The following is a 27,502-nucleotide window of genomic DNA, read 5'->3' as shown; positions in this document are numbered from 1 at the left end:
AAAAAGAACATCATTCCTGGGGCCCACATACCCTGTGTAATGTTAACTATTACATGCTAACAACAGCCACCCAGGTCACCTATCTGTGCATGGTGGCTTTTGTGTGACACAGTAATATCTGAAAGGACAGCAGTGTTCACCCAGGGCATGTCTCCAAGCCCTGGATAACCCGGCATCAGGGAAACAGCATGGCTTGAAGAGCTGGGGGAACACAGATTGTCTCAAGTCTCTCCTGAGCTATTTATTTCAATCCTCAGGTGCACTGGACAAATCACCATCGATGTTCCTCTTCTCTTCTTCTCATCTTTCTGAGGCAGCCCAGGGAGAGATGTATTTGTCACTGATTTCATCTTGTTATCGGCTGACGGGAAGCAGGTCAGGCACCTCGGTTTGATTTAGCACCAGCACACTTGATGCAGCACTGATCCCAGCACTGAGGGTCCAGATCCAAACACCGCAGCCTCCCAGAGCCTTCCCAGGAACTACACACCCCCTTCTGCCCTTCCCCAGCTCCTCCATCATGTCTTCCTTAGGTTTGGGTTCCATATATCATGTACAAATGTAGGTCATTGCAAAGACTGCGTCTCAGCAAGCTGTGAAATCTCAGCTTAGCCTCTTTTCTTACGTGCAAGAGGATTTTCTCACCTCCTATAGCTCCAGGCTGCTGCTACATTGAGTTCTTCCTTCTCAGTGAGTCCGTGCTCCCCAGTGCCAGGAAAATTCATCACACCAGTGATGGTAAATACCCACAGACAATGCAAACCTTTCACACTGAAAAGGAGATTGAGCTGTGACAAACCCCAACATCACACATGAAAACCTTTCATGCGACCACCTATCTATCCACCACCTCCAATGCCATTAAAATGTCTCTTTAGCATGTTTCCCTTCTGTACATTGGGGTGAAAAGAAAATCAATCTATCTGTCTTACATACATGAGGCATCAATATTCCTGCAAGCAGTGGGATGGCTCCACACTTGTGTTGGTGGCAGTGAGAGCCGGATGGGCAAACCAAAATAGGAAAACGTGTCTACATCCTGAGACCTACAGTGTGCTCAGAGATGCCACTCTGTATTCCCAAACACCCGATTGATGGAAGCTGGCCAGTGGGATGCGATGGAGAGACAGATGGAGCCATAGAGTGAGATGATTTAATGTACTGGCCATGTTAAACGTGCAGCAGCAGGGTCTGAGCTGAGCTTCACAGCAGCCAAAGCGACAGGAACAGATTCTTCTCCAGCTCTTCAAGTCATGCTGTGTCCCCTGCACCTTCCTATTTCCACCCCAACAAGGCTTCTAAGCCACCAGGACGTGTTTTGCTCTGTGCTTAATAAAAATAGCTCCTAACAAGGGGTGTTGGTTGGTCTCTGTTCTAGCAGCTCATGCGTTTTTGGGAGGGTCAGAGATGGGGGGGGGGCAGAAGCTCAGCTCTTCAGCGCTGCGATCACCAACTAACATCCCACGTACTAAAAACCTGCTATTTGTATTCTGCGCGCAGGTGTCCTGTTTGCACACATTTATATTAGCCCTTAATAGGCTGCATTGAAGTATTTTCAGGTTCTGCAGAAAAATCAAAGTGCCAAAGGAAGCCTAAAACGCTGTTTCCAAATGTCCTTCCTCAGACTTCAGCTTTTTAGACAGCGCATCACAAAAGGAACGTAACGAAGCTGCTACTATTACTGATGCTTTCCACATTATTTGAGTCGCAGGGAACAATTAAATGTCATCAATGACAGGCTGCCACACTTGGGTACGCTGCCAAACTGCGGCTCCATTCACCTTCTCTCCTCTACTTGTGTTCTTCCCCACCTGCTCCCCATCAGAAGGCAAGGGCACAGCTGCATTGCTCCACTTCCTCTGAAATTCAAATCAAAGAAGACTCCAAACGCTCCCAGTTCCTTTCAGGAAAATACAATCAAATGAGTGCAGAAAAGCATCACCTTCCAGGGGCTTCTGCCCCGTCACAGTGGCAGCCCCTTGATGCCACCGGTGCAGGAAAATGGCACAGGAGCTCCCCTGGACAGGAGGAGACCCACCTTGTGCCCTGCTGCCTGTTGTGCTGCTGAAGAGCCCGACAGGGCTCCTCAGTTCCCTCTCCAAGCTTTTATGAGCCAGACTCATTAATCACCTCTCCCTTACTGAGTGAAACCTCGCTACACACTCCCTGCTTTGCCAGCTCCAGATCGAAAAAGAGCTGGATGCGGCTCCTGAGGTTTCTTGGAGCTTTATGCTTTGCAGCCCTCTGTGCAGGATGGCAATGTCCTGTCCCACCTGGGAAGCCCTGGTTAGGAGATGGAGCTTTGTGAGGCTGTTCTGGTGGCTCGGGCTGCACAGGTTGGCACGAGCAGCACGCTCAGCCTTGCAGAAAGCCAATGGGCAGCAATGCCAAGCCCAGCCGCACTGTTAACTGGCTGAGTAACACCGCCCTGGCACGGAGATAGCAAATGTCATTCATTCTATGGCTGGAAGCAGCCAGGAGAAAGCACCTTCTAGGCTGGGGAATGCGTGTAACACCAGTGTTGCAGACTTTTGCCTTGTGTTGTGAAGTTCTGGACACATGGCTTCCAAAACCAGCATGTTGATTGCATGATTCCATGATTGATTCTGAGATGACCTCCTGTGCTTACCAAGCCCTGAGAGAGTGCTGGGGCTTATTAGAGAAGGGTCTTGGTATTCACATCAATTCATGACCTGGTTTAGTGGTGGACTTGGCAGTCCCAGGGTAAAGGTTGGGTTTGATCTTCAAGGTCCTTTCCAATTTAGTTGATTCTATGAATCCCCCCCAGTGCCCTGAGGAAAGCACAGAAATGGTGCAAGCACTGGGACAGCCTCAGCATCCTTGCACTTAAAGGGCTGTGATTTGGGGAATGTGCATAACTCAGAAGCCTTCATCCCGGAATTATGTCTTTACTCAAGCTGCCCACTCTGTTTTGGATCCGTGGCCTTGTGCCTTCTTAATTGGGATTCCTCTTCCACCTGGGCCTGACAGATGAGGACTGGGGTGGGAGGAGTATCCTTAGCAACAAAGGTACCTGGCAGGCATTGGGTCGCTTGATGAGGTGTGAAGGGCGGGGTGGGAGGGGCGTGAAGACCAGAAAATGATAAAGGGCACAAGTGGAGCAATCACTGCAAGTGGTGCAAGGTGGCTGGGATGTGCTTCAGTAGTAAGGGGCTTGTGGAGACCAGAGGAGCTGAGCACTCTTGATCAGGATGTGCCTCCAGGGGCTTCCTAAAGAAGGTAAGTGGCTTTTCCTGAATACCTAGAAAGTGTTTTGGTTTTATTTTTCAGTGAAAAAATGTTGGCATCAGAATCATATGTGTGTATATGTTTGCTCATGGGACATGTCTGTGAGTAGTTTGTTAGTGCTCTGGGCTAAAGATGGGATGCCTGAAACATCCAGCTTTGATACTGGGAATGTATGACTGGTCTGTGATTTCCAACATCAGTTGGGTGAGGTGGAGGAAGGTGACAGGGCATCTGTATCTTGTCTTGAGGCTTGAATCCACCAAGGAGAGCACCAGCATTCTCTTCAAAGTTAACTGAAGCTTAAAACACCTTGAGATGGAGTGGCTGAGTGCAGTAACAGCAATTTGGAGAGTGCAGGTTGTGTTGGACACTGTGTTTATATGGCGGCAGGGCTGCGCTATGTTGTGGGTTTATAGCAAGCAGAGCAGGGAATTGACACATCCTGAGTACTGTGTTCTGTGCTTGGCATCTAACGTGGGGGTTTTGAGCCATCTTGTGTGCATGGATTCCTTCTCGCAAAAAGTCCTTGCCTCTGCTCTCACACTAATGAGAGATTCCTGCTCACTTCTTCATTACCCTGGCTCTAATTTCCAGCTCTTTGACACGAGCAACCATTTTTCTCTGTAAGGCTGAGATCACATGGCAGGATTATAAATTTACTCCTAAAATGCTCTATTAATAAATAATAAAGTGTTTATAAATATGCAAAATAGATTATTAGTCAATTCTACAGGAATCTTGAGTACAGGAGCATAAAAGTGTGCCCTGCAGCCTGTGTATCTATTATGAAAGAAGAGGAAGAAATCAAAAAGGAATTCAGATTCGCTTTTTAATTTCCAAGCAGCAAATGCTGAATAATTTACTTCTGATAGTGATTATGTTAAAAGCACATCATTTGTTTCCTTGAACAGCAGCAAACAATGTGCTGTGAGTCGGTGATTTAAAACATATTACATATACGCAGAGGGACAGAGCAAGTTGTTCATTCGAACAGCTCATTCAAAAGAAGCTCTTCAGCAAAAGCTCACCCTGTCTCAAAGTATCCTGAGTGGTGTTGTTTTATTTAAGCTTAGCAAGCTTCAGGAATGCTAATACTGCTTAAATAGACCTGACTCTTAACTAAAGGAGCTCAGGCTGGAAGCTTGAATTAAGTCTCACTGAAGCTTGCTTGTTACCAAGCAAAACTGGCCAAAGGATGGTCCATGGCACCCATTACCAAGCCAAAAGGAAATCCATGGCCATGCAAGAGGAGAAGTGAGTGCGTCTAGGTGACTCGGAGACATTGCTGTGGAGAGAGCATGGCAAATGCCACCTCTGAGTTGAGTGATGGATGGGGGAAGTTAGTAGCAGAAACACTGAGGAAGCAGTTTGGCAAATGGGACTGCATTCACCTCTTGAGCTTTAAGAGCACCATCAGCAAGAGGATCCAGGAAAGGAAATGTGAGAAACTGCCTAAATAGACTGGGTTTTCTGTTTACTGAGAAACGTCTTGATGCTACTGGGATCTGTATTGTAAGGAGTCCTTCTGCAAGGAGATGGAGAGAGCTGGGTAATTCCAGACTCTGTCCAAAAGGTGCTACTGAGACAATTCTGCTGACAGCCAGGCAGAAATGAAATGGGGAAATGTCAAATGTTCTTGACCTGAACTTAAACCTTTATGAATTGAGGGTAGAAGAAGAGTAAAGTGTCTACAAAGAGCTTCTCTTCAGCTAAATATTTTAGTATTGGAGCAGAGGCAGGAAACTGATGGAGGGGATGGCTTAGGAGAGGCAAAGAATTTACAAGTGATGCTTCAAGGAACTGGTTGATGATGATGGCTCAACAGTCTTGCAGTGATCATTCTGGGGAGGTGCATCAGAACTGATGAGGACCAGCACATCAACCCAGGCCCCCATTGTGCCCCTTAAACAGGCTCATTACCTGGCAAGAAATGCACATCTGAAACTTGTAGCTGAGGATTTACTGAGAGTAGGGCCAGTGGGTCCGGAGGAGGGAGTTCGGCTTCTAGGATTCTATAGCCCAGTGTGAGCCACTCTCCTGCCTGTGTGTAAGTGGGAGTGCAGCTACAGCAGTTTCACTGGCTTTTAGACTTGTGCTGGCCAAGGCAGGTCAGATGTCCAAACTGGTTCATTGGTTTTCGGAATTGGTTAAGGTGCTGAGCAGGTATCTGTTGCTAGGCCAGAATAACAACATGCATATTGAATTGAGTTGTCTAGAAAGAGCCAGTGTATGAAAGCCAGAGGAGTCGGGAAGCGCTTTAAGCAGATGATATGTTACCTTTCACATAAAACCCTTGAAATAAATTGACTTGGCTGAGGAGGTGCAGCAGGTCATCTGATCTTTATCTCCTCATCTTTCAAACCAATAGTCCCCTATCTGCACACTACAAAGCTGAAACCCTGGCCAGGGAATCCTGGTCCTTGCTGCACTTGCAGATCAGTGGGTCCCCTCCAACATGGGGAGGGATGGAGTGAGCAGTGACAGGCAACAACTAGGAGTGTGTTCTCAAGCCAGGGCTGGCAGGATTTGAAGGCTGGCAATTAAGGTCATAATCTCTTCCAAAGTAGAGATTAAACAGGCTGGTTGAAGCCATGAAGCAGCTGTTCCATCTCCTCAGGACCTTCCTTCTACTGCCTCATCTATCCACAGCCTAAGTGGGTTCTCCCCCTGGGGCTGGGGGAATGCTTCTCTTCTTGGCTTCAAAAGCAATGTCCACCCCTTCCTCACCGTGTTCTTGAACTGAAGGGTTGTTTTTCATGAGGTACAAATGCTGTTTTGAATTATATTCAGCTCATTTAACGTGCCATGAGCAAATGGTCATTCATAGCATGAAAATGGAAGCAAGCCAGCCAGGAGCTTAGTTGGCTGAGCTCAGGGGAGTACGTGTCTGTTAGAAACCAGAGCTAGAAGAGTAGAATTTGGTTATTGCCAGCTGATAGACAGGGAGATGAACTATCTTCAGTGATGTGTTTGTGCAGCCTAGTTACAGACTACTTGGTCTTCAGTGATTAGAGCTATTCCTGTTCCATTCTCTTAACACAGCTCATTGTCAGGCATAATTCAAATCATCTCAGTGTTAAGTTAATGCCTCTCTGATGGCACTTGCCCAATGTTGCTGGCAGTTTTGCAGCTAATCGGTATCGAGGCATCCAAAGATCACTGACACCAATACACAAGAAAGGCATCCCTCCCTTTTCATGGTTATGAATGTGTATTAGACAGCTCCATTCAGTTAATCTTGCACTTGCACACACTCTTGATAGTAAGAGCTTGTACAAAGGTGGCAACAGCCACGTACAGGGGAGAGGGGAAGCAAAATTATTCTCTGGCCCATACAGAACTCTTATAGTTACTGAAGAAATAACCCTTTAAAATTCATTTAAATATCTATAAATATTTTCATATATATTCCTTACATATATTTTTATATATATTCCTTATATATATTTATTCCTCATATGATGAATATCTGTTATGATATATTGTATAATTCTAGCATATATTATATAATTTAATATATAAACAGTTATTATAATACTTGTTATAATATATGAGGAACAAATATCTGTTGCTCAAGTTCGTAGTTGTAGCTTCAGGCTTTCCCCATGTCAAAATTCAGGAAGGATTAAACTGAGACCTGCCCTTTCTGTCCAGAGCCCCGCTGCCATCATCTTCATCAAGCTCCGGCTTTTCAGCTCTTACTTAGGTAATAGTTTATAGCAGATTTTTGGTCATTTGCTCATCTTCCACTTGAGAACTCATCAGGAAGTTAAGTACACCCAGAGACTGTGGCTGCTGCCTTTCCATTATGTGGCATCTTCACTTCTGCAGCTTATGTTGAGCCTGTCCTACTTAGCTGCAGCTGTGTTAGGCTGGGGCTCAGGTTAAGGGGTCTTGAACTTCCTACACAAACCCACTTTGCTGCACAACATCTGGCTCATGGCTGAGGCCTGATAGCATTTTGTTGAGTATTTTGAATTAGATTGAGCTTTGCTTTACTGGTAGGATCTAATTTATAAGGCACCAGCTGGACAGCAGCTGTCTTTTGTCTGCTACACTGAACTACTCTTAAGACTATTACTGAAGAGATAAAGACATCAAGATGGGAGCAATTGTGTGGTACATGGGAGAGGAGACAGGAAGAGCTGAGTTGTGCATGGGATACTGGATGTGTAGCTGCTCCAGGGGCTAGGAGCGTCTGCAAGAGGAAAACAGTCTTCAGAGTACTGCTGAAACATGCACAACAAACAAGCCTCAGCTTGCCCTGTTCCTTATCTCTAGCACTTCAGCATCTCACTAGGCCCTGAAAGGCAAACCTGCTTCAGAGATGGGTAACTTGGTCACGCAAGGCTGAAGTGGCAAAGAGTCTGCTTAAGGGCTGTGGTGTGGCCTGGTCACCCCAGGGTTGGGACATGGCTTGGTTCACTCAACTGGGTTTGGAGTCTGGGACAATAGGTCTGCAGTTCGTGGGCTCCAAGGTACCAAACGTGGTTGTGGTTGACATTTGAATCCAGGTGTAGGCCTAGCTTTTTGATGGTTGATGGGGGCTTTGTATGATTAAACATATTCCTCCACCATGCTGCTAAAAGCAGTTTTCCCCCTTGCCACACTCTGGATCAGGGTCACAGGACATGGGGACTTGCAGCCCTCTAATGAGGGATCACAAAAGGCTGTCCCAAATTCATCAAACTTCAACAGGCAACAGCCACTCTCCCATTTTCCCCTTAAACATAATACAACACGAGGGATTTCAAGAACATGTTTAATGATGGCAGTTCCTACTGAAACATGAGTTCATTCAAACCCATCCTACCAGTTTTTTGTTAAAAAGAAGCTTTGGTCACAAAGACAAATTCTCTTAAAACAGCTTTAGAAAAAGGTTCAAACAATTGCACAAAACAAAACACAAGGTCCTGATACAGCCCCCCCCCCCCCCCCCCAACCAGCAGCGCCAGAAACTCATCTAACAGAAGAAAAAACTCTTAATGAAAACCAGAGCCTGTCACCCTGCAGACATTGTACCACATACAGTGAACTAGAGGGAGCAGTTACAAACAAAAGGTTCAAATGCATTAGTGTTTGCGTGTTCAAGCTTCATTAGTGCTTGTAGACTTCTACAAGTCAGTCTGGGCTCAGGACAAGCATTAGGCTAGCCTAAGTTAGTGTGCTAAAAACAAGTGTTTGTAGTCATTTCCACATCTTCCAGGGGGGAAAGGCAGAAAAACCAAACCCCAAATACAAAGCTACGGTGTGCAATTCTGGCTTAATTCTGCAGGCAGGCATGGCACGGCACATTAACTTCTGGCTTCTCAAATGTAATCTCAGGTGACAGGGCTGTGGTTGAAGCTGCAGTTCTGTGTAGGGTTTCTCCTCCATGGTGCAGCATGTGCAAATAGGAAAGCCTCTAACTTACCTGCTCTGTTTGACTCTACTACTAGTTGCTAGGTTTTGTAAGCAGTGAGCAAGCTACAGGCAGGCATCTGAGTAATAACGTTTCTCTTTTTTCTGTAACAAAAAAATATGCCTTTAAGAATGCTCCTGAACAAAGCAAGTTTGACTACGCAACACAAAACAGCAGCAGATACTAAGACACATTACAGTCACAACTAGATTAAACCTGTGGCGTAACATACACAGAACGTTAAGGCAAAACACTCATGTAGTGGTTAATGGTTATTTCTTCTCTGATGAACTCCTAGAACTACCTGAACCAAACAGTTCAAATTCCTACAATTAAAAAAATATTCATATATATATATACTATTAGATGAGTCACATCAAGTGCTCTTAAAATCTTAACTAAATATAGCTATAGAATATTTAACCAGACACTTTAAATCACATACAGCAACTTCTGTAGAGGTAAACATTGCCTCACATTTGCAACAGCCATTGAGTATCAAATGAAGCACTGGGATTATTTTCATGACCATAAGCAACTGGTGAGGTTGGCCTTTTATTTCCACCGAGCAGCTGCTGCTTCCCTATAAGCGCTTTTTAGCTTATGGCACACAGTTTGGGATCTCCCTGAGGAGCCAGAGCATCCCGGCAGCAGTTTAGCACCTCCATCTTCAACATCTTAAATACCTGGTCCCTGCCCACCATTGAGATTTGGCCATGTTATGGAAAAAGTGGGATATTTTTTTTTTTTAGCCACAAACAAATGGAGTGGATGGCCTTTGCTAGCTGAACTTAGCAAGTGACCTGAAGTTGTTGGACTGAAAATCCTGATTTCAAGAACTGACCTGCCCTCAGAAAGAAGTGTCTTTTATGCACCTTTTCGTCTTATCTCTTACATGGTCTTGCCTTTCTTTTGTGCAAAGAGAAGGTTTCATTCCCTCTCTACCACTCACACAGAGTGCCTGACACTCAGCTTAATGAGTCTGGCAGAAGAGTGGACGTGAGCATGTTGCCATGGTGTCTGCTCAGACACCTCAGTCCATCACTTCCTCTGGACATGCAAACAGAAGCTTTTAACATCTCTCCTCTTGGCACTGCCACCTCTCTACTTCCAAAGGAGTCAGTCTAAGAAGTTCAATTCCTGGTCTTCAAAGTACTTCTCCTGAAGAGAAACAGTATTTCCTTTAGCGTCATCCAGCCTATGTCTGAAACCTGCTTTGTAAGTAGGGAAAGAGCCCCAGATCTTATCTCAACCTGCAGCACCCTTCAAACCTTTTCATCCCTGTGATTCCTACCAGCCAGGACACAACTTGCACGGCCCCATCCTCACCTCACAACGACATGTTAAGTATTGCTTAGTAACAGTAATATGGAATGACTCAAACTCATTCCATGAATGAAAATAACACAGCATTTTCATATTGCCTTGATGACTAATAGGAACGCTACAGCCTGCTGTGGGATTTTTTTCCATCCAGGCTGTTTGCAAAGCCTTTGCTGAGTCATGGCTAGGGAAAGTGAGCTCTGTTACAGGAGCTTTGATAAGAGTATAAGGCTGCTGGGGAGGAAAAAAATTCCCCTTCACCTCCTTTCACTGACTGCAGCGCCCAAGGGAGCTGTGCAGAACTGGGGCAGGTCATGGTATCATGACAAAGCAGATCAGTATTCTCAGCAAGCCCCAAATCCCAACAGATTTACTAAAAGAAACCAAGAAAAAACCCCAAACTGGCAGCTTGCTGCAAGGCTGGTGCTTTGCCAGGAATTCTGCAGTCTCCTTGAGGGGTTGTAACTGCAGGAGGCTAGTGGATGGTCAAGTAAACAGTGGGACAATCCTAAAACAGCTGGAAAATATGCATTCCCCAAGAAAAGCGGGGCTCCAGCCAACTTAAATACCCAAAATGAAAGGTGTTAAGGAGTGCAGTAAAGTCTGAACTGCATCTGTGGTTACTTTAAAGGAAAACCACAAAGTAAAGAAACTAAACCAGTTAGGTTTGCCCTTTCTAATGATGGCCTGAAAGTGTACATGCTTGTGGTCTCCTAAACTCAATCCAGCCAGTTGCAGCAATCTAATTCTCATAGTGTCATCCCACAGCTCTGACCTCTGCAGCACGAAACACAGCAGAGAGTGATGGTTAAAAATACATCCTTGAGTTAAATGGGATTTGTCAAGCGAATGGTAGAGGAAAACTTCCAGTTTGATACAGATTAAGACCACTTACATGAAGCTTCCATAAAAAATAAAAGGTGCTGTTTCTGCAAGCTAATCATTCCACATGAGGGCTTATTTTGCTTAGAAAAAGTAATATAGATGAATTGTAGACAAGTTACAGTCAGCACAGGACAGTACAAAACATTTTCACTCCCTGTGGAAGGGCAGGAAATTACAAAAATATATCTCCTTTAATCCAAGATTGTTGTAGTTTAGGGCATGCCTGATTCTTCCCATTTCCCTGTGGTCTCTCTTATTGAAGTTGGTCTGATCAGAACTCCTTGGGACAGTGAAAACAGCATCATGAAAACTTAGTGCAATTGTTGTTTTAGAGAAGAATAAATCAGTAGCAAGACAAGAAAATCTTCTATATGAGTCAACCTCTCACCCCCTTCCCCCAGAATCCTACACTGAACACAGAGTGTGGCATTTCAGCATGTTTTTAACACCTAAATTCATAACTCACCTCTGTAATACCATGAAAATACACTGTATTTCTTTTCAAACACATGATCTGATTGATTAACAATGACTAAAGTTTAACAGTGACTGAAGTACTGAATTAGGATTTTAGAAAACAAGTCCTTTGGGCAGCTTGGTTCAATCTTCCTTGTCTTTTTCCTTCTGAAAAACTTTAGACCACAGTGAGCTGCAAGTCAGCACACAGGGCTGTACCTTGTCATGCTTTAGTGACACTGCAGCCCTCCTAAAGCAAAAGGGAGTTGAGTTTGCAAAGAGGAGCTCTGTTCCAACAGTTTGGAAACCAGTAAACAGAATGGTGCTGTTTTGGTCAGAAGATCCATAGCCTGCTGTAAAAACAGCATCTTGAGGAGGTGAGGCTTGGTTTGGTTGTAACGCTGCAGAGATGAAAGCCTCCCCTTTCACAGTTACGGCTTCAGCAGGTCCCTCGACAGCAGAATGACATCTTGCAGGGCACCAGCACTCCACGGAGCTGCTTTACCTGGAAAGCAGAAATAATTAGTACAACTGTAGATATGCAGTTAAACAGCTCACAGACAGGAATGAGAACGCATGTGCAAACAATCTAAAAGGACACAAAGGAAAAGGCAGCATCATTCAGTATGACTGCCATCAGCTCCCTCCAGCAGCTGATTTCTGTGGTGACACTGGACACTGATGTTAACACCATGCCAGAAGCAGCTAGATCAAGTGAAGAAAAAAAGAGTTGTATCAGACAAAACCCAAATGCCAAAAGATCTTGTGCCTGCCACTGTGCACAGCAGAGAAGGGAGCGTGCACAGGGTGGCACATGAAACAGCGTTTTGGACCTTTCTGCTTTTTTCATATCAATGCAGCCCTTTATTAATCAACGCACATAGCCTGTTCTCCTTGCTATGGATTCTCCTTCTGACACCCTACTGCTTTAACTGCTTCAGGGTTCAAAACAAGAAAGGCTTAATAGGATCTTGTTACACCCCATGAAGGAGGTACGAGGCCTCCCACAGGACTACACTGCATTGTATCACGGACTGAACGAGCCAGCAGACCATGATGCGCTCTACAACCACTGTTACAGCCCATAAGGAAAGAACCTGGCCTTCCAAACCCAAACAGAAATTGCTTTTCGACCATCTCTTTCTTCCCCTGCTATGGACCCGTGGGAAATCCTTAAGAGCAGCACCAAAGCTTTGGCAATTTGTTGTATTTATAGCAGCTGACTGTGCCAGTGATTTAACTTGCACTGCTGCCTGCTGGAAGAGGAAAAATTAAGCTGCTACAAACCCCAGCACGATTCACCAAGCACCATCCAGAATGGCCTGCAGCTCTCACTGGCAAAAAAAAACATTAGAGCTCCTCCCTTGAGAGTTGATACCTTACTGTAACAAGCAGCAATACCACACTCCAGTCAGAGCTGCACATACAGTCGGTATGCGGAAAGGAGGCATTCAAAGAGAAGATACCAATAGTGTAAGTCTCATTTTACAGAGACTCCCCAAAGACTCGAGTGTATCAAAAGCTGAGCCCCTGCAACTGTGATGAAGATGTTTCCACACAGTTCAATGCTATCAGTGCTTGAAAAATGCATGAATCCAGAATCCAGATTTTACATGTGGTGCATCTTTCCTCTAAAACATCCTGCAAGCTCTCAAAAGCCCTTTAGTCCCATGATGGCTGAATAAATGTCCCTGTCCTCTTCCTTCTGCCTGCCACCCCTCCTTACATATAAATCTTTCTGCGTTCAAGAGCACTTTGGAAGATGCATTCCTAAACTGCTTTTGCATTCTGCTGCTGGAGAGACAATCCATGTGGAAAACAAACTGAGGAATTTCACTCAGCTGACAGGAAGGATGGAGGCTTCAATCCACCTAGGAAAAACTTCAGTACTTATTTAAGAGACTGACATCAGGAGTGGGACAGTTCCAGCTCTGGCATTGAGATTCCATGTTGCTCCCTGACCCTATCCCCTGCAGGGACAATTGTGACATCCACCCATCTGGGCTCAGCAAGTGTGGCAAGGGCAGAGCACGCTGCCTCCAACAGCTGCAAGTCAGCAGGGAGAGGAGACACTGCTGATATCCCAGATTACTGAAGTGCTTTCTAAAGCCTTTCATGTGCGAGGCGCCACAGAATTTATTCAGTGCTTGTCTTCGGTTTTCTATTGAAGTCGACAAGAAATCCCCCAACGAGCTGTGCCAGAGTTAAGCTTAATAAGCTAACAATTTTATTTACCTTTTTGAAATGGGTTCTTTCTACAGCTGTTTTAATCTCGTTTCTCTTCTTACACCAAAAAAGCAGAGTGCTCTGTGATGGGGGATGGATGCTACCACCGCTTTGTCAGGGACATTTGCCTGTAACCTACTTTGCTCCTCCCTTCTTGCATATCGCACAGTGCTGACTGCCTGATGAATCAATGGGTTAGCTCCATCATGTATGAAACCTGTGCAACTTTCCCTTGCTTCTTGAAAGAAAGGGCTAACGGAACAAAGAGGAGAGGGAAGTCTTAAAATCAAGACCTACTGGTGGGATGAGAAAGACCACACTCGCAGGATAGGATTTAGCTTTCCACTAAGTTGTTTCCAAAGCTGTGCAGCAAGTGCAATCCCACCATAAAACATGAAAAAATATGTGACATCTGGAAAATGATGAGCAATATGTCCATATGGTCCAAAATCACGGACCAGGGATACTTTTTGGCCTTCAGCAGCACAGTTTGAACTGGTGATCCAGAAACACCCATCCTTCCCATGCTCCGTTTGCTTTCTTTGTGTAGCAATATAATACTTTGAGAACAATTCCTGAACTTCTTATCTAAATGCCTCTTTTCATACCAGAGCGAAAACAGATAAGAAAACCATCCTCCATACTATAAGAAAATGGTTCCCATGAAGCTTTTCAAGTTGGTTTTTAATGTCTCAGTGATTTGGCATCTTTGCTCTGTGACAATCTCTGATTCCTGCTTTCAGCCTCTTGTCACACAGAAATTCTGCTTGCAGGATTAGACAGGCCATTGACAGAACTGCTTCCCCTGCTACTGAAATGAGCTCGCAAAGGGGGTATTTAATCCAGTACACACACGCTCCTGCATCCGTCAGAGGCAGACAGTGGGTGGCTTTTGCATCCACAGAAATGTGTTTAGTTAAGTTTTTGAAGTGGTCTCATTAGTCTGCTTTATGGGAGGAAGGTGGGTTATTTCTTACTGCTTCACTGCCCAAGGGAAGTGGGGGGTGGGATCTACCAGAGCCCAAAACCTTAAAGCCTCCTAAAGAAAGAAAAAGGAAAAAGAAACAACCTTCATCCAATAGCCAGTTTATACCCTCTCCTGCTCTTTGATGCCTCATGTAAGACTGGAAGCTAACACACACACAAGGACAAAGCATTAAAGGGAAGAAAATTAACTGCGTGAGAAAAATTGGAGAGGTAACGTTGCTTCTCCCCTGTTGCTGCCAGATATCAATTGCCTTTTAATTAGTGTTGTTTGCATTATGGAGGGGAGACAGCACAGAATCTCAAAGACTCCCGCAAATACAGATCCAAGTGCCAGCATGGATCTTTCAACAATGGGAGAGGACCTCAAACAAACCAGCTCAGAGCCTACCCACATCATCCTCAGCCAAAACTTATGCTACAAACCCAAAACAAGACCTGTGTATCATTCAGAGCAGGTTATTACTAGGGTAATGTACTTACTGTTAGGTACAGGAGATACCCCATATCATGACACTCCAGGTCTGAAAGTGTAAGATTATCACCAGTATATAGAAGTGCCACTTGAATTGAATAATGCTTGCATCACAGCCAACACGTACCTGCAGCGCTGCTCTTTGGAGAACTGGTTCCCCTTCCACTTCATTCCCATCTTTTCTCAGAAGCCTGTATTTTAAAAGTGCTTTTGATGCCTTTCTAATGGAAAGCACTGTTCAAACACCATCACAAATCATCACTTTATGGAGAATGAACCTTTTTCTCCATGGTTTCAAAACCTTTAAATCAAAAATGAACAGGACAAAAGATCCCAGCTCATTTCACGTGATATTCAGGAGCCAGGGAGACATTGAAAATTCTTGGTTTTAACAGCTATAGAAAGCTGTTTTCTGATGTAGATATGGCAGCACATATGTTACAACAGTGAACGATGGGCAGTCCAGCCCTAGGCATATCTTTCAATACCAGCATTGTCATAAAGAAATAAGGAATTAGGAAATGAGAATAATGAATCTTGTCAGCCATGGCACTGCACCACTGGATTGTGCTGCAGCATGGGGCTTCATGAGGTTTAGCCTCTGTAAGCAATCCCAGGAATGGTACAGCCACCAAGCAGCATGTGGTCAAAATGCCCTCACCAAGATGTGGTAGCACAGATGGGCCAGAAGTCTGTCGTGCCATAAGCCAAGGGAGCTCACTGCTAGGAGGCTGCTGGAATAAACCTGAGCAGCTGCCACAACTGATACTGACTGCTGGCTAAGATGCACCTTCATTTGAATTTAAAAACAAAGAGCTGAAAGGGAGAGGGCAGAATATTCTAGCTGGGGGTACTTGTCAGGAGCCACCCGCCACTCCTGTTTCCAGCACGACTGCTTTAGTTGCCTAACAAGGTGTGACAGCAGCATCACCCCATGCCTTATGCATCTGCCCTAGTGACACCTCTGCAAGTACACATCTGCACAAGTTTTTTTTACTCTTTCTTTTTTGAGATAGTGGAGCAGTTTTCCTGGTGTAGCAATTAACAAAAGTGCTTTTAAAGCTGTAGGCACTTGCTGAATATCCAAACCAAACCGATCTCTCCACTTGTGAAGCTACCTGTATGTATTTTCTAACTCCCACTAACCACAGAGCGGAATGAAGTTGCCCCTCCTTACCCACTCTTCTTGGAATCTGCACCCAGCTGCAAAAAACAAAGGAAGCCTTAGACGGCATGAGATGACTATTTCCTGAATGCCAGTTCGGGGGTTAGGGTACTGGGGAAGGAACCTCCACAGAAGACCTGGTAGAAGTGAGTTCTCTGATTTACTCCAGGCACCTCTGAGATGCCCTTTCTTCAGCTCTAGCCCTCTCTTCCCACACAAGCACCTGTGATGAACCTGACTGGTTTGATGGGTATGTCAGCGGTCAAAGTCAGCGACTCAGATTTACAGAGAAGTGTCTTTAGTGGTGACGGGAGATAGGAACTACTTAGGGATGTAGCCTCCAAGCCTACACAAAGGAACCACGGAGCTTGGTACAGCAAATGTATTCTCAAAGAGGCAGTCCCAAAATCAGTATTACTGAGGGGTTGTGTGTAAGATGATCTCCCCTGCTGAACTGAGGTAGCTCTGTTTGAGCTAAACAAACACGTGTGAAAGCAGGACTTCAGAAAACGGGGAACAGCTGTTGCACTGTGGCAAAAGGAGGAATTCCCACAGATGAAAAGAGGACTGGTTAGCTAAGAACCAAAAACCCCTACGGTCTCCAAACACAGCATCATACAAGGTGAAGCGCCACTTGTACTGCTAAGGAACCCACAAAGACAGAATAACTTGTGTGGAAGCATCAGCACAGCGTGCGCTCTGAGGAAACAACGTCAGATAACATGACCTCCACTCCCCCAAGTCAGACTGTCTCCAGCAAACTCTCTTCTTTGTTCATCTAGTATTTTACTGTTGGACATCTTCTCCTAAAGCACTGCCATGACTAAGAATCTTCTCGCTTTCGGGAAATCCCTCTGATCCTGCTACCAGAATCTCACAGGGAAAGTACTCTGTTAAGAGGAAGAAGGGCAGAAGACATGGGCTGTTAAAGCAGGCTGTGCCGAGACAGATCTCTGCCCGCTGGGTTTAACAAAGCTTGGTCCCAAAGAACTGCACAACCTGAAATGATCAGAGCAAACACAGGGCAGCTACAGAGAATGGCAATGGTCAGGCAAGGACTGATAAGAGTCTTCTAATTCAAGAACTAATTGTTTAAACATAAAGGCACAACACACACCCTTCATTGTTCCAGGGCTTCCAATTATTGCCTGACATTTATAGGGAACTAACACAGCTATTATGAAAACAGCCAGCAGAGCATGCAGTGGTATGTGTTCTAGATGCTGGCACACATGTTCTTTGAGCAAATGAGTTGTTCTGCCCCTTCCAAAGTTAGGAGATGGGCAACATGAGTCAAGTCTGTAAAATCTCCTGTTTGGAGTTGTCAAGATGTGTGTTTTTATAATTAGGAATGCTTGTTTCAGCCAAAGTGAGACAGATTTCAGAGTAGGCCTTATTTGGATGAGAATGCAACTCAAATGCTGTGGATGGCTTGATGCAAATAAAAATAAGAGATGCAGATATCCTCATGACATAAATCAATGTGCAGCATCTTGATGTGCTGAGTGGATGCTATAAATCTCAGGCCCAGAATAGGCACACAAAGTTTTGGGTTGTCACACCACTTGTATCTCAATAAGACAAACACATTTAGGGAGAGTTTGTTGCTAAGGGATAACTGCTGACAACATCAGCGAGGGACCACAGTCCTCTGTTTAAAATTACAGAATGGTTTGGATTGGAATTAACAACATCTAGTTCCAACCCCCTGCTATGGGCAGGGATGCCTCACACTAGACCATGCCCAACCTTGAACACTGCCAGGGATGGAGCATTTATCACTTCTTTGGGCAATCTGTTCCACTGCCTCACCACCCTCACAGTAAAGAACTTCTTTATACCTAATCTGAACTTCCTCTGTTTAAGTTTAAACCCATCACCCCTTGTCCTATCACTACAGTCCCTGATGAAGAGTCCCTCTCCAGCATCTGTTGTAGGCCCCCTTTAGACACTAGAAGGCTGCTATGAGGTCTCCACACAGCTTCTCCAGGTTGAACAGCCCCAACTTTCTCAGACTGTCTTCATAGGGGTGGTGCTCCAGCCTCTGATCATCCTCATGGCCCCCTCTGGACGTGCTCCAACAGCTGCATGTCCTTCTTATGTTGAGGACACCAGAACTGCACACAGTGCTTCAAGTGGGGTTCCATGAGAGCGGAACAGAGGTGCAGAATCACCTTCTTCACACTCCTTTTGATACAGCCCAGGATACAGTTGGATTTCATCAGGTCCCATGGGCTTGTGCACATTCAGGTTCCTAAAATGATCTTGAACCTGATCCTCCCCAACAGTGGGTGTAAGGTCTTCTCTCTCTCACAATCCCTTCATCTGCTTTCCAAGACTTGAGCAGCATGGCTAAAGCACTTGCCAGTGGAGTCATTGTGAACTTCAGTGGAGATTGGCCATCATTTCCCTCACAGACTCTCAGTTATGACAGTGCCTGGGAAAGCAGCCCTTGATCCACAGCCCTCCATCCACTGTGTGCACAGACATTGAGAGCATACAGGAACCACTGCCAACAGCTGCCCAAGAGGGAAGTTCAGTTTGTTAAACCTTATTAGCTATTTGGGGCACTTGTGTACTGTTGTGCTGCTCTGCAGAAGAAAGACGAGGGCAGACAGCCTAGGGGTTGCAATGTGGTTATTGCAAGAGCAAGAGAGCACAGAGCAATGTGTGCTGAGAACAGGCAGAGGGGCTGTAAAGTGATAATACTTGGGCAAAGTGAAAGGCAGATTGTTACTGCCTCATCTCTGCCAAGTTGGTCCAGCAGAGAAAAAATTGCTGTCTTCAGTAGTAAGAGCTCAGTGAGCAAGCCTAACGTAACAGGCTCACAGCAGTACCTGTACTTCACATCAAACACTGTTGAGTCTTCATCCTCATCGTCTTCTTCATTCAGAGGAGCCATTTCTACCCGCTCAGCTGGAGTGGTGATTATGTCGTACTTCCTGGTCTTCTTAATCCTCTTGCCAGACCTGAAACAGAGAGATGGGAAGGGAAGGATTGTCTTTATTCAGTGCACCTTGAAGCTGTTCCCACCAACTAAATCACTGCCCTGTTTGATCAGGCCTCCCCAGACATACCAGCTTCAGAGCCTCTGTCCCTTCCTGCTGCCTTTCTAAGGCCACCATTTGTACCCATCAGTGTTTCTCAGCACAGTTTCTCATCAACTGCAACCCAGATCAATGTCAGTCTTTCAGCTGCTGACAAACCAGGGATTCTCTGGCATCCAGGGCAGGCAGGAGCAGGGCAGCCCTCTGCTGCCATGCTCAGTGAGATGTGGGCTTAATCAGCTGAAGCAGCCAATGGCTTAGTGAACATGTTTAGATGGGAAAGCCTAGGTTAAGCCCTGCTAAGACAAGGTAGTGTTCTGGGCAGGATTTAGGAGCAAAGGGGTGGTGATGTTTGGGAACAAGCACCCTGCTCTCTTTCCTTGCTATAAGGCCAAGCTCAGGACTCCCAAAGCAACAACCCTGAGCCTTGCCTAAGAAGTTTCATGCTCTGTGCTGTGTAGGTGCTATGGAAAATAGCCAACTATCATTCAAAGCTAATGGTATCTGCTACCTCTCCTCCTATAGATACCAGCCTCACCTTCTGTTTGAAAGAGAGATGCTCAAGCACCTGCATGTCCCATGGTTTTGAGATCTATTTTCTAGCACTTACTCTCAATTAACAAACACTTGGTGCATGGCTTTTCAGCTAATGTTCTGGCTCTAGCTTTAATTGTGCAGGTTCTTTTCATTTTACCTACTCCTTCTGTGCATATTAAGAGGGTCACGCTGCTCATGCCCGAATCCAGTTTTGCGATTGTATGTTAAAGGAGGTGCTGATGTGTACAGGGAGCCTTCAAGGAGAAAAGAATTTTCCCCTTCACCTTCCGTAAAACAAAACTGGCAGCTGCCAAGCATGAGAAGGGAGCTGGTGCAGGCACAAGCAACCAACCCCTAACTTCCGGGAATCACAGGTTCTGCTCTGAGCAGACACCACGTCATGAGTACACTTCCACCATCATGAAGTCTTGCCCTGGCACATCATGTAAGGTGTGCTGCACTCAACATTGACATTTCTGTATCAAGAATGATGGCTTTTAAAGTGTTATTCAGCATCAAGAACAGAGGTGTGACCATCCCAGAGAGACTGGGACTCAAGCCCTGCAAATACATTTCCACCACTACAGTCCCTTCCAGGCTTAAAAGGAAACTTAAACCAGTGAACAGCTCCGACGTGGAAAACTCAGTGCCTCTCTCTGCCTAGCACTGCTTTTGAGCAGTAGTCCAAGGCTGAACAAACATGTCCCAGCCCTTGGGATGAAGCAGTTTGCATTTCCCCTCTGTTCTGATGGCTGAGATTGAATCAGAAGTGAGAAGAAAGTCATCTCCTGTCATCTAATCTTTGTAGTAATCTGTGCCACTGTGTCACACAGAGCACAGGATGGTTTGTTCTATTACTGCTGTTGTTGAAACAAGCAATTTTATATCCAATACAGTAGGACTCTTAACCCAAACACTTGAAAACCCTTTTGAAAACACTTCTCTATATTATTCTGCTTCTCAGCCAAGACCTAGCAGCAAAGCAATGCAGGGAGGTCTCATCTTACAAGTAATGCAGTGCTTTCACAAGAAACATTTACTCACACTGTGAAGCCTAAACACAGACCAAAACTAACCTGTATCTACCTGTCAGAACAAACAAAGCACAGCCTCGCCACTCTGCCTTACAGATAGAGTCTGCAGGGGGGTTCCATAGGTTCCTATTTAAGGGACCCATTTAAGACCCTACCTGCTATCAAGCCTACTTCATTAAGAGACATCTTCCCTCATTCCCTCCATGAGCAAACATAACTTATTCTAAGGAGTTCATCTTACAACAGTTAATATTGGAGAGTTTAAAGCAATTACTGCAGAATAGGTATTTTTAGGCATGGAAAGCTAGAACCCTGTAGCCTCCAGCCATTAATTAGTCTATTTGGGTTAGACTTTAAAGAGGACCTAGAGCAGAAGTTGCTGCACAGTTATCTATTAATCCTCCCCAACCCTCACCTTTAGAAAAGGGAGGAAGCTCATTTTGCTGCTGTTTTTTGGCTAAACTGCTACAATCAGTTCTTTGCCACTGGCAAGGCAAAAGGGGCTTTCTTTGCCTCTTTTTCCAGATTGCCTGGATTATGTGTCATTAACCTGTACTTTCAGTGGTCCATTTTCCACACTTGCTCATTTGAACGACTCTCCTAGGCTTCATAAACGTGAGAAGGAAAGCCCTGGGAGTGTCCCTGCCTGTCTGGAAACAACTGCACATTAAAACTCTCAAGATCCCTGTAATCATCAGGGAAAAGCACTTTATCCAGTGGGTGGGAACAGGGAACATCTTTTGTTTGCAGAGTAGCACAGGACAGGAAATACAGAATACAAACGTTTCATGAACTTTCGAGGACATGTTAACCCCTCATGGGCAAAGAGAGGATCCCCTTTCCAGTGTGGGGGTTGTTTTAAAGCAAGCAAGAAGCATACTGGAAGCTGTGGTCAGAGTATGGCCCTTGCATAACAAGCTGAAGCACTCCCAGAGTGGTCTAGCCAGAGGAGAAGTGGTACTGGGTATTTCAGTGCAGAGAACTATTTCCACTTACAAAAACCCCATGTTGCTTCTGCTGTCTGACTTCAGCCACCTCCCTGTAATTAAAAAGGAATGCCACAGGCTTTGCACAGAATCATCATTGGGGTGGAGTTAACTGCAATCAGGGATATTAACCTTTCACTGTAGACCACTGCTGCTCCCATCACAACCAGCTCACTGGTGTTAGCAGAATGCAGGCAGAGTGAGCACAGTGCTTAACAGGGAGAGGATGAAGTGGATTTGCACACTGGCACTGCCCCTGGGCTCGAATGCCTGCGGCGCTGTGCACCACACCAGGGTCTGGTCCATCAGGTATCAGATGTACTCCCTCCACCACACCACACCACACCACACCACACAGTGCACAGAGAGATGGGCTGGAGCAGAATGCTGACTTTGTGCCTTTGTATTCTGAGCAAGCAACAGTCATATGCAGCACTTCATCCTCCTTTCTGAGGCATCATGTGGTGGAGTAAATGGTGTCAACTCACTAGTTCATTATACTATTTATGCCTCTAATCTATTTTAGTCAACAACCCTGATATTCAAAGAGAATGCTGTTCTTGACCAGAGAGGGAGGTCTCTGCATTTCTCATCTACCATTAACACTTCCTGCCAAGAGGTGCAGAGGGAGGGCACCATCCCCCAGAAAAGGCAAAAAAAAACCAAAGAAGAAACCCTATCCCTCCTTAGCAGAGTGCTTCTTGGAAGTCTTATTAAGCCAGCTACAATTTGCCTCCTGGAACTGCAGCAATGTTATATCAGGAATGGAATTGGGACCAGTTTATTTGCTGTTAATAGGCTCCCTAAGCAGTTTAAAGAAAAAAAGAAATATAAACCTGGGAAAACTCCAGGCTTACTACCAGCTGATGAATCAGATCAGTGATATTTCATTACTGTTCATCTGTCTGGGTATCTCTGCTCTCTGGATGGTGCTGTATACAACAAAGTTAAACCACGAAGCTAAGCCCTTACGTGTTTTCTGTAACACACATTTTGCTGTAGCAAACTAAGGTGCTGTGTTTTTGAACAATCAAGTCCTTAAGATGGCACATATGCAGCCACAAAGAGCAGAAGCTTCCCTTGCTTAACTGCTGCTAGTAACAGAGATGAATAAGAGACTGCTGCTGGGAATAACTTCAGGAATACCTAAATTGATGTTGCTGTGGTTCAATGAAGCAGTGATGTTTGTAGGTAATTAAAATACAGCTATTCACATCTGGTGGTCAGTACCAGTGCCAACATGTACTTCCAAACATAATAGCACAGTCAGGCCAATACTGTCTGAGATGTGCTTGAAATGTGGCCTTGTTTTATAGGGCAGAGCTATGGAAACTTTAATGATTTACCCAAACTCTTCAAGGTAGCAAATCCTACAAGAAACAGCTGTGACTGTTCATATCAGAGCTGTAAAGAGCTAAAGACAGTATAAGACAGCAATCCCCTCTCTTTTCTTTCTGCCATTCGTTGTCATGCTCACGTCAAGACAATCCAGTCTGCCCAAAGACAGGACCTCCAAGACCCAGGAAAAAGCGTTCCATTTGCCATTCTCTGTGACCCTAACTGAACTACACACAGCTTACACAAAGCTTTCACAAACACATTTTGGGGTTCGTTGTTTGGTTCGGGGTTTACTTTTTCTTCTCCATTTAAGGTCATTTCAATGGTGAGTTTTTCTTTCCTGATCCTGGTAGAGGTCTTGTCTTTGCTGGAGTTGAATTCTAACCAGTTTTGCTGGCTAGAATACAATTAATTTTAAATCAAACTCTCTATGGTTAACCTTGCATGGCCCGGAGCAATTCCCCAGCTCATGGAACAAAGGGTCTTGTATCCTATGATCATATGCTTTAACCTCTCTCCTCCATCCGTAATTTATACTAGTTTTGCAATTACTGGAAAACTAAGTTTGAAGTGGGTTTTGAGGAAGAAATCAAAATTGAAGCAGAAGCAATGAGTTAAAAACTATGCAGGTAGCTTCTCCATAAAAACTAAATACACAGGTAAAATACACAGCAGTCTTTTCCAGCCTGGGTTCTGTTGGCTCGAGGGCAGGCCAAGACATGTAGCAAACACAGCATAGTTGCCTGCAACTAAAGCTTTGGGTTGCTTTCAGCTGGTCATCTGAGCAGAAGGAACTTACCCGATTTCCCTAGAAGGCATATGGTCTATCAGCACAGATAGCCACAGCTGAAAAATAGCATTTCCTGGGGGCTGATCACAAGAATTGTATTGCAATGGAATGAACAGAGGGAGAGAAATAGGGAAGAATATGGGGGGGGGGGGAGGAAAGCAAAATCCAAAATACAGATCAAAGAGTGAGTTTAGTAGCATGAACTGTTCACAACTCTGTCACAAGACACTGTTTTTCTTAGTAATGCAAACTCCCCAACTGCTTGACTGGGAACAACATGAAATCTGGTCTGTTGTGGAAATGGCTTTGGTTTGGGAGCATGCAGGGCCCAGGGGTATAGTGAATTTCGAAAGCAAGCCCAAACTGAGCTTGCCTCCCCCCCCCCGAAAAAATACTATAGCAAATTAGACCTTGCCACATGCAGACAATTAGCAATGTCTTGGCTGGCCTTCATAATCCACAGAGTGAAAGGAAATTCAGACCACTTTTGATGATACCACATTCTGAATCACACGACCACCAGAGGAATTCAGAGCATCATATTCCCAAAAGGAATGAAGAGGAATGTCTGAGCGTTGTCTTGAAAACAGAGCTGGAAAGCTGAAGAAATACATTTATCCCTGCTCAAACAAAGGAAAAGAATATCTACATAAAACTATATAAAAATGAGATGTATACAAAAATAAAATGTATCTAGAAAGAAATCCAATGCCAGTGACAAGACTATCTGGCCACTCACTGGTTCATTTCATCTCTACAACCCATACCTAAAAGCATAATTTACTGCCAGCAACTTCACAGTGAAGGTTTAATCAAAGACTGGATTTCAGCAAAACCTCCTTAATAGGAATCCATGACACCCAGAAGAAAAATCCCAATGGTTTTGACTAAGTGTGAACAAAGCTCTTATTCTGACAGAGAAAAGCTTTACATTTATTGAGGGTAAATCCCTTATCTCCTCTGCAACAGAACCTCCTCCGATCGATGTCGTCAGCTGCAGCATGACACTGTGCAAACGTACCTGTTGGTATTCTTGTCTCATTTGCAACTGGGATGTTTACAAACAAGTGCTCTGTCGCATAAAGAAACATACTCAGAAGCCAAATGCTTCATTTTCTACTTTCCCTGCTGGCTCTATTAAAGATATATGAGAGACCTCAGAGGTTGGGATTTTCTGGCGTTACCTTTAATGCTGCATTAACTCTGATCAGTTGCATAACGACGACTTGGGCATGGGAAAATTAATCCATCAGTCCCAAGGTTACTTTAACCTGGACCTGGTTTTGCTGATTATGGTACAGGGAAAGATCTTTAAAGGCGATCGGTTTGTTCTCTTTGGCTTAGAAATGTTCAGCCTTATGCCAGGTCTCCTTGACACAAGGCCTTGCTTTATAACCTAGAGCAAACTGAGGCAGAGGAAATAAACCCTCCAAGATCAAGAAGAACCAGGAGCAGAAACTCTTCATTATGAACTTCACAGTCTTCTTAATTCTAGCTATATACCTGCTACCAGTTTTGCTGTGATTCTCCACAACTGTGATTCTCAGCAACTTTATATGGCTGCAAAGCAGTTGTATTGATTAAACCAAAAAAACTCTTTAATGTTTTACTGTGTTCTCCCAAACCTCCTCACTTTAATGGGTAAGTTTATTTGTACTGTCTTTGCCAGCTGCTGCAATGCATAAGAATAACTCAGTTAAATGTCAATTTCTTTATAAAATATCAGTTCTTACCGTTCCTGTCTTCAAGACCACACTTTATTACCTTGTGAACATCGCCCTTCCTGCATGGAGTTAATTAAGAAGCAGGAGAAGCAGAGCATTCAGCTGCAGCCATCACATCAATACAAAGGAGCTGCTCCAAGACAGAACAAGGGAGAATTTGCCTACTCCACTTGCTCAACCACTTCTGTCACATGAGACGTGGCACTCACCTCCTCCCCATCACCACCTCTACACCCCAGGCTCTTTCCTGCTGCTCCTACCTGGAAGCCAAATGCCTGTTAACTACTGAGAGTTTTGTGATCTTCCTGGTAAAGCTGGGCACAAACAGACAACTGTGTTTTATTTGTAGACTGTGAGTCAGGAACAGCCTCATGTCACGGGGACTCTTGCCACTACCTGGCGATAAATAATAATCGACACTAACAGTGCCAACGGAGCTTTAATATTTGCCTTTCATCTGCTGTGGCAACAAGCCGAGAGGAACACTGGGTTTCTAAAGGGACTGAGTTTAATTTGCTTGTGTAATTTGGACATTACATGAGTTTCAAGGGCCGTCTGGATAACTCAGGCACACGCCAGCACCAGCCCACTCCATCCAGCAGCGTGAAGGGCAGTGAATGAACCAGCCAGCACCGGTTATACCACGCTCAGTGGAGGAGATCTGAGCACCAAGCTGATGCAAACCTCTGCCCAGCTTCCTGCTGCTCACCAGCACTTCTCCTGCCTCCAAGAGCAGCCAAGAGCTTCTGTCCTCAGCTGGGAATAGGAGGTTGGATCCATCAGCAGTCTACCTGATGGAAACATCAAGGAATTTGGTAATACATCACAGTCCAAGTCAAATCAGGACCATGGTCTACTTTTGGCTATGTCGGACCTCTTCAAGCCTGCCTGCTTAAGCTTCACTGAAAGGAAAAGGAAAGATTCATCTTCTTTCACCCAGCATGAGTGACCACAGCAGTGACAGCTGTGTTATCCCATGGGTGCACCAGACACATATGACCGAGGCTGGACAGGACCTCTTAAGCTCAAGCAGGGCTGTCCAGTTGGGCTTTGGTTATCTCTATGGATGGAGATCCCTCCCTTGGCCACGTATCCCAGCGAACTGCCACTCTGACCACACAAAACCCCACGTATTTCCATATGTTTAGCTGGAGTTTCACATGTTTTGGTTTGTGCCCATTCCAGAGCTGGGACCCATGTCCCCCACCCCTGAGAAAAAGCCACCTGAAACCCAGCTGCTGCCCTATTTTACAGAGGTTTGGAGGCCAGCGGCACCACTACGACTGCCCAGGAGTTTCACAAGGCATTTCCAATGCTGTGGTTGGAGTCAGGCTTCATAAACACTAATAACAGGCGAGCGCCTCAGCACCACCCCGCTTCCCACCGCACGGCGGATTAACGCCTCCAGCCTACCCCCCGGCCCCATTCCTCCTCCGAGGCCGTCAGCACCTGCCGGGGGCGGGCGCGGCCGGGCCCTACCTGAAGACGCGGAGCAGGAGGCAGGCGATGAGCGCGGCTGTGAGGCCGCAGGCCCCGATGACGGCGGCCTTCAGCGCGGAGAGGTCGCGGAGCAGCGCGGGCACGGGCCGGAGCTGGGCCCCGCTGTGGTTGCCGGGCGCGCTGGCCGGCTCTGCGGGCAGGCGGCTGCCGTTCACCGCCGGCTCCTGGCTGCCGCGGGCGCCGGGCGCGGCCGGCAACAACACGGGCAGCAATAGGCAGGCCCAGAGCAGCAGCAGCGGGGCTGTGGAGCGCATCCTGCCCGGCTCCGGCCGCCGCCGCCGCGCCGAGCCCCGGAAGGCAGCGCCGGCCCCGGCCCGGCCTGTCCCGCCTCCCCGCCTGGCACCGCCTCCCGCGGCCGGGGCCCAGCTGCCGGGCCGGGGTT

General features: G+C 45.7%; 1 protein-coding gene across 1 annotated transcript; it reads right to left on the bottom strand.

Annotated features, from left to right (window-relative positions):
- Window positions 1-7,993: 7,993 nt before the first annotated feature.
- FAM174B (family with sequence similarity 174 member B) lies at window positions 7,994-27,449 on the bottom strand. The gene is made up of 3 exons (XM_061446733.1): window positions 27,100-27,449; window positions 19,002-19,133; window positions 7,994-11,819 (listed from the first exon to the last, which is right to left on the bottom strand). Exons 1-3 carry the CDS (start codon window positions 27,372-27,374, stop codon window positions 11,816-11,818), a joined length of 411 nt encoding a protein of 136 aa, XP_061302717.1. The 5' UTR covers window positions 27,375-27,449; the 3' UTR covers window positions 7,994-11,815.
- Window positions 27,450-27,502: the final 53 nt, after the last annotated feature.

Source organism: Pezoporus flaviventris, unplaced genomic scaffold (genome assembly GCF_033815535.1).
Source record: "Pezoporus flaviventris isolate CSIRO_AGI_PZ_B2104156 unplaced genomic scaffold, CSIRO_AGI_Pfla_v1 ptg000006l, whole genome shotgun sequence".
NCBI lineage: Eukaryota > Metazoa > Chordata > Aves > Psittaciformes > Psittacidae > Pezoporus > Pezoporus flaviventris.
Note: the sequence above shows the minus strand (reverse complement) of the source record. Positions and strands in the feature narration are given on the sequence as shown.

Coding starts and splice junctions, on each gene's coding strand:
- FAM174B (XM_061446733.1), bottom strand. CDS start 27,374: ATGCGCTCCACAGCCCCGCTGCTGCTGCTCTGGGCCTGCCTATTGCTG. Junction 19,134..27,099: donor CTCCTGCTCCGCGTCTTCAG/GTAGGGCCCGGC, acceptor TCTCTGTTTCAG/GTCTGGCAAGAGGATTAAGA.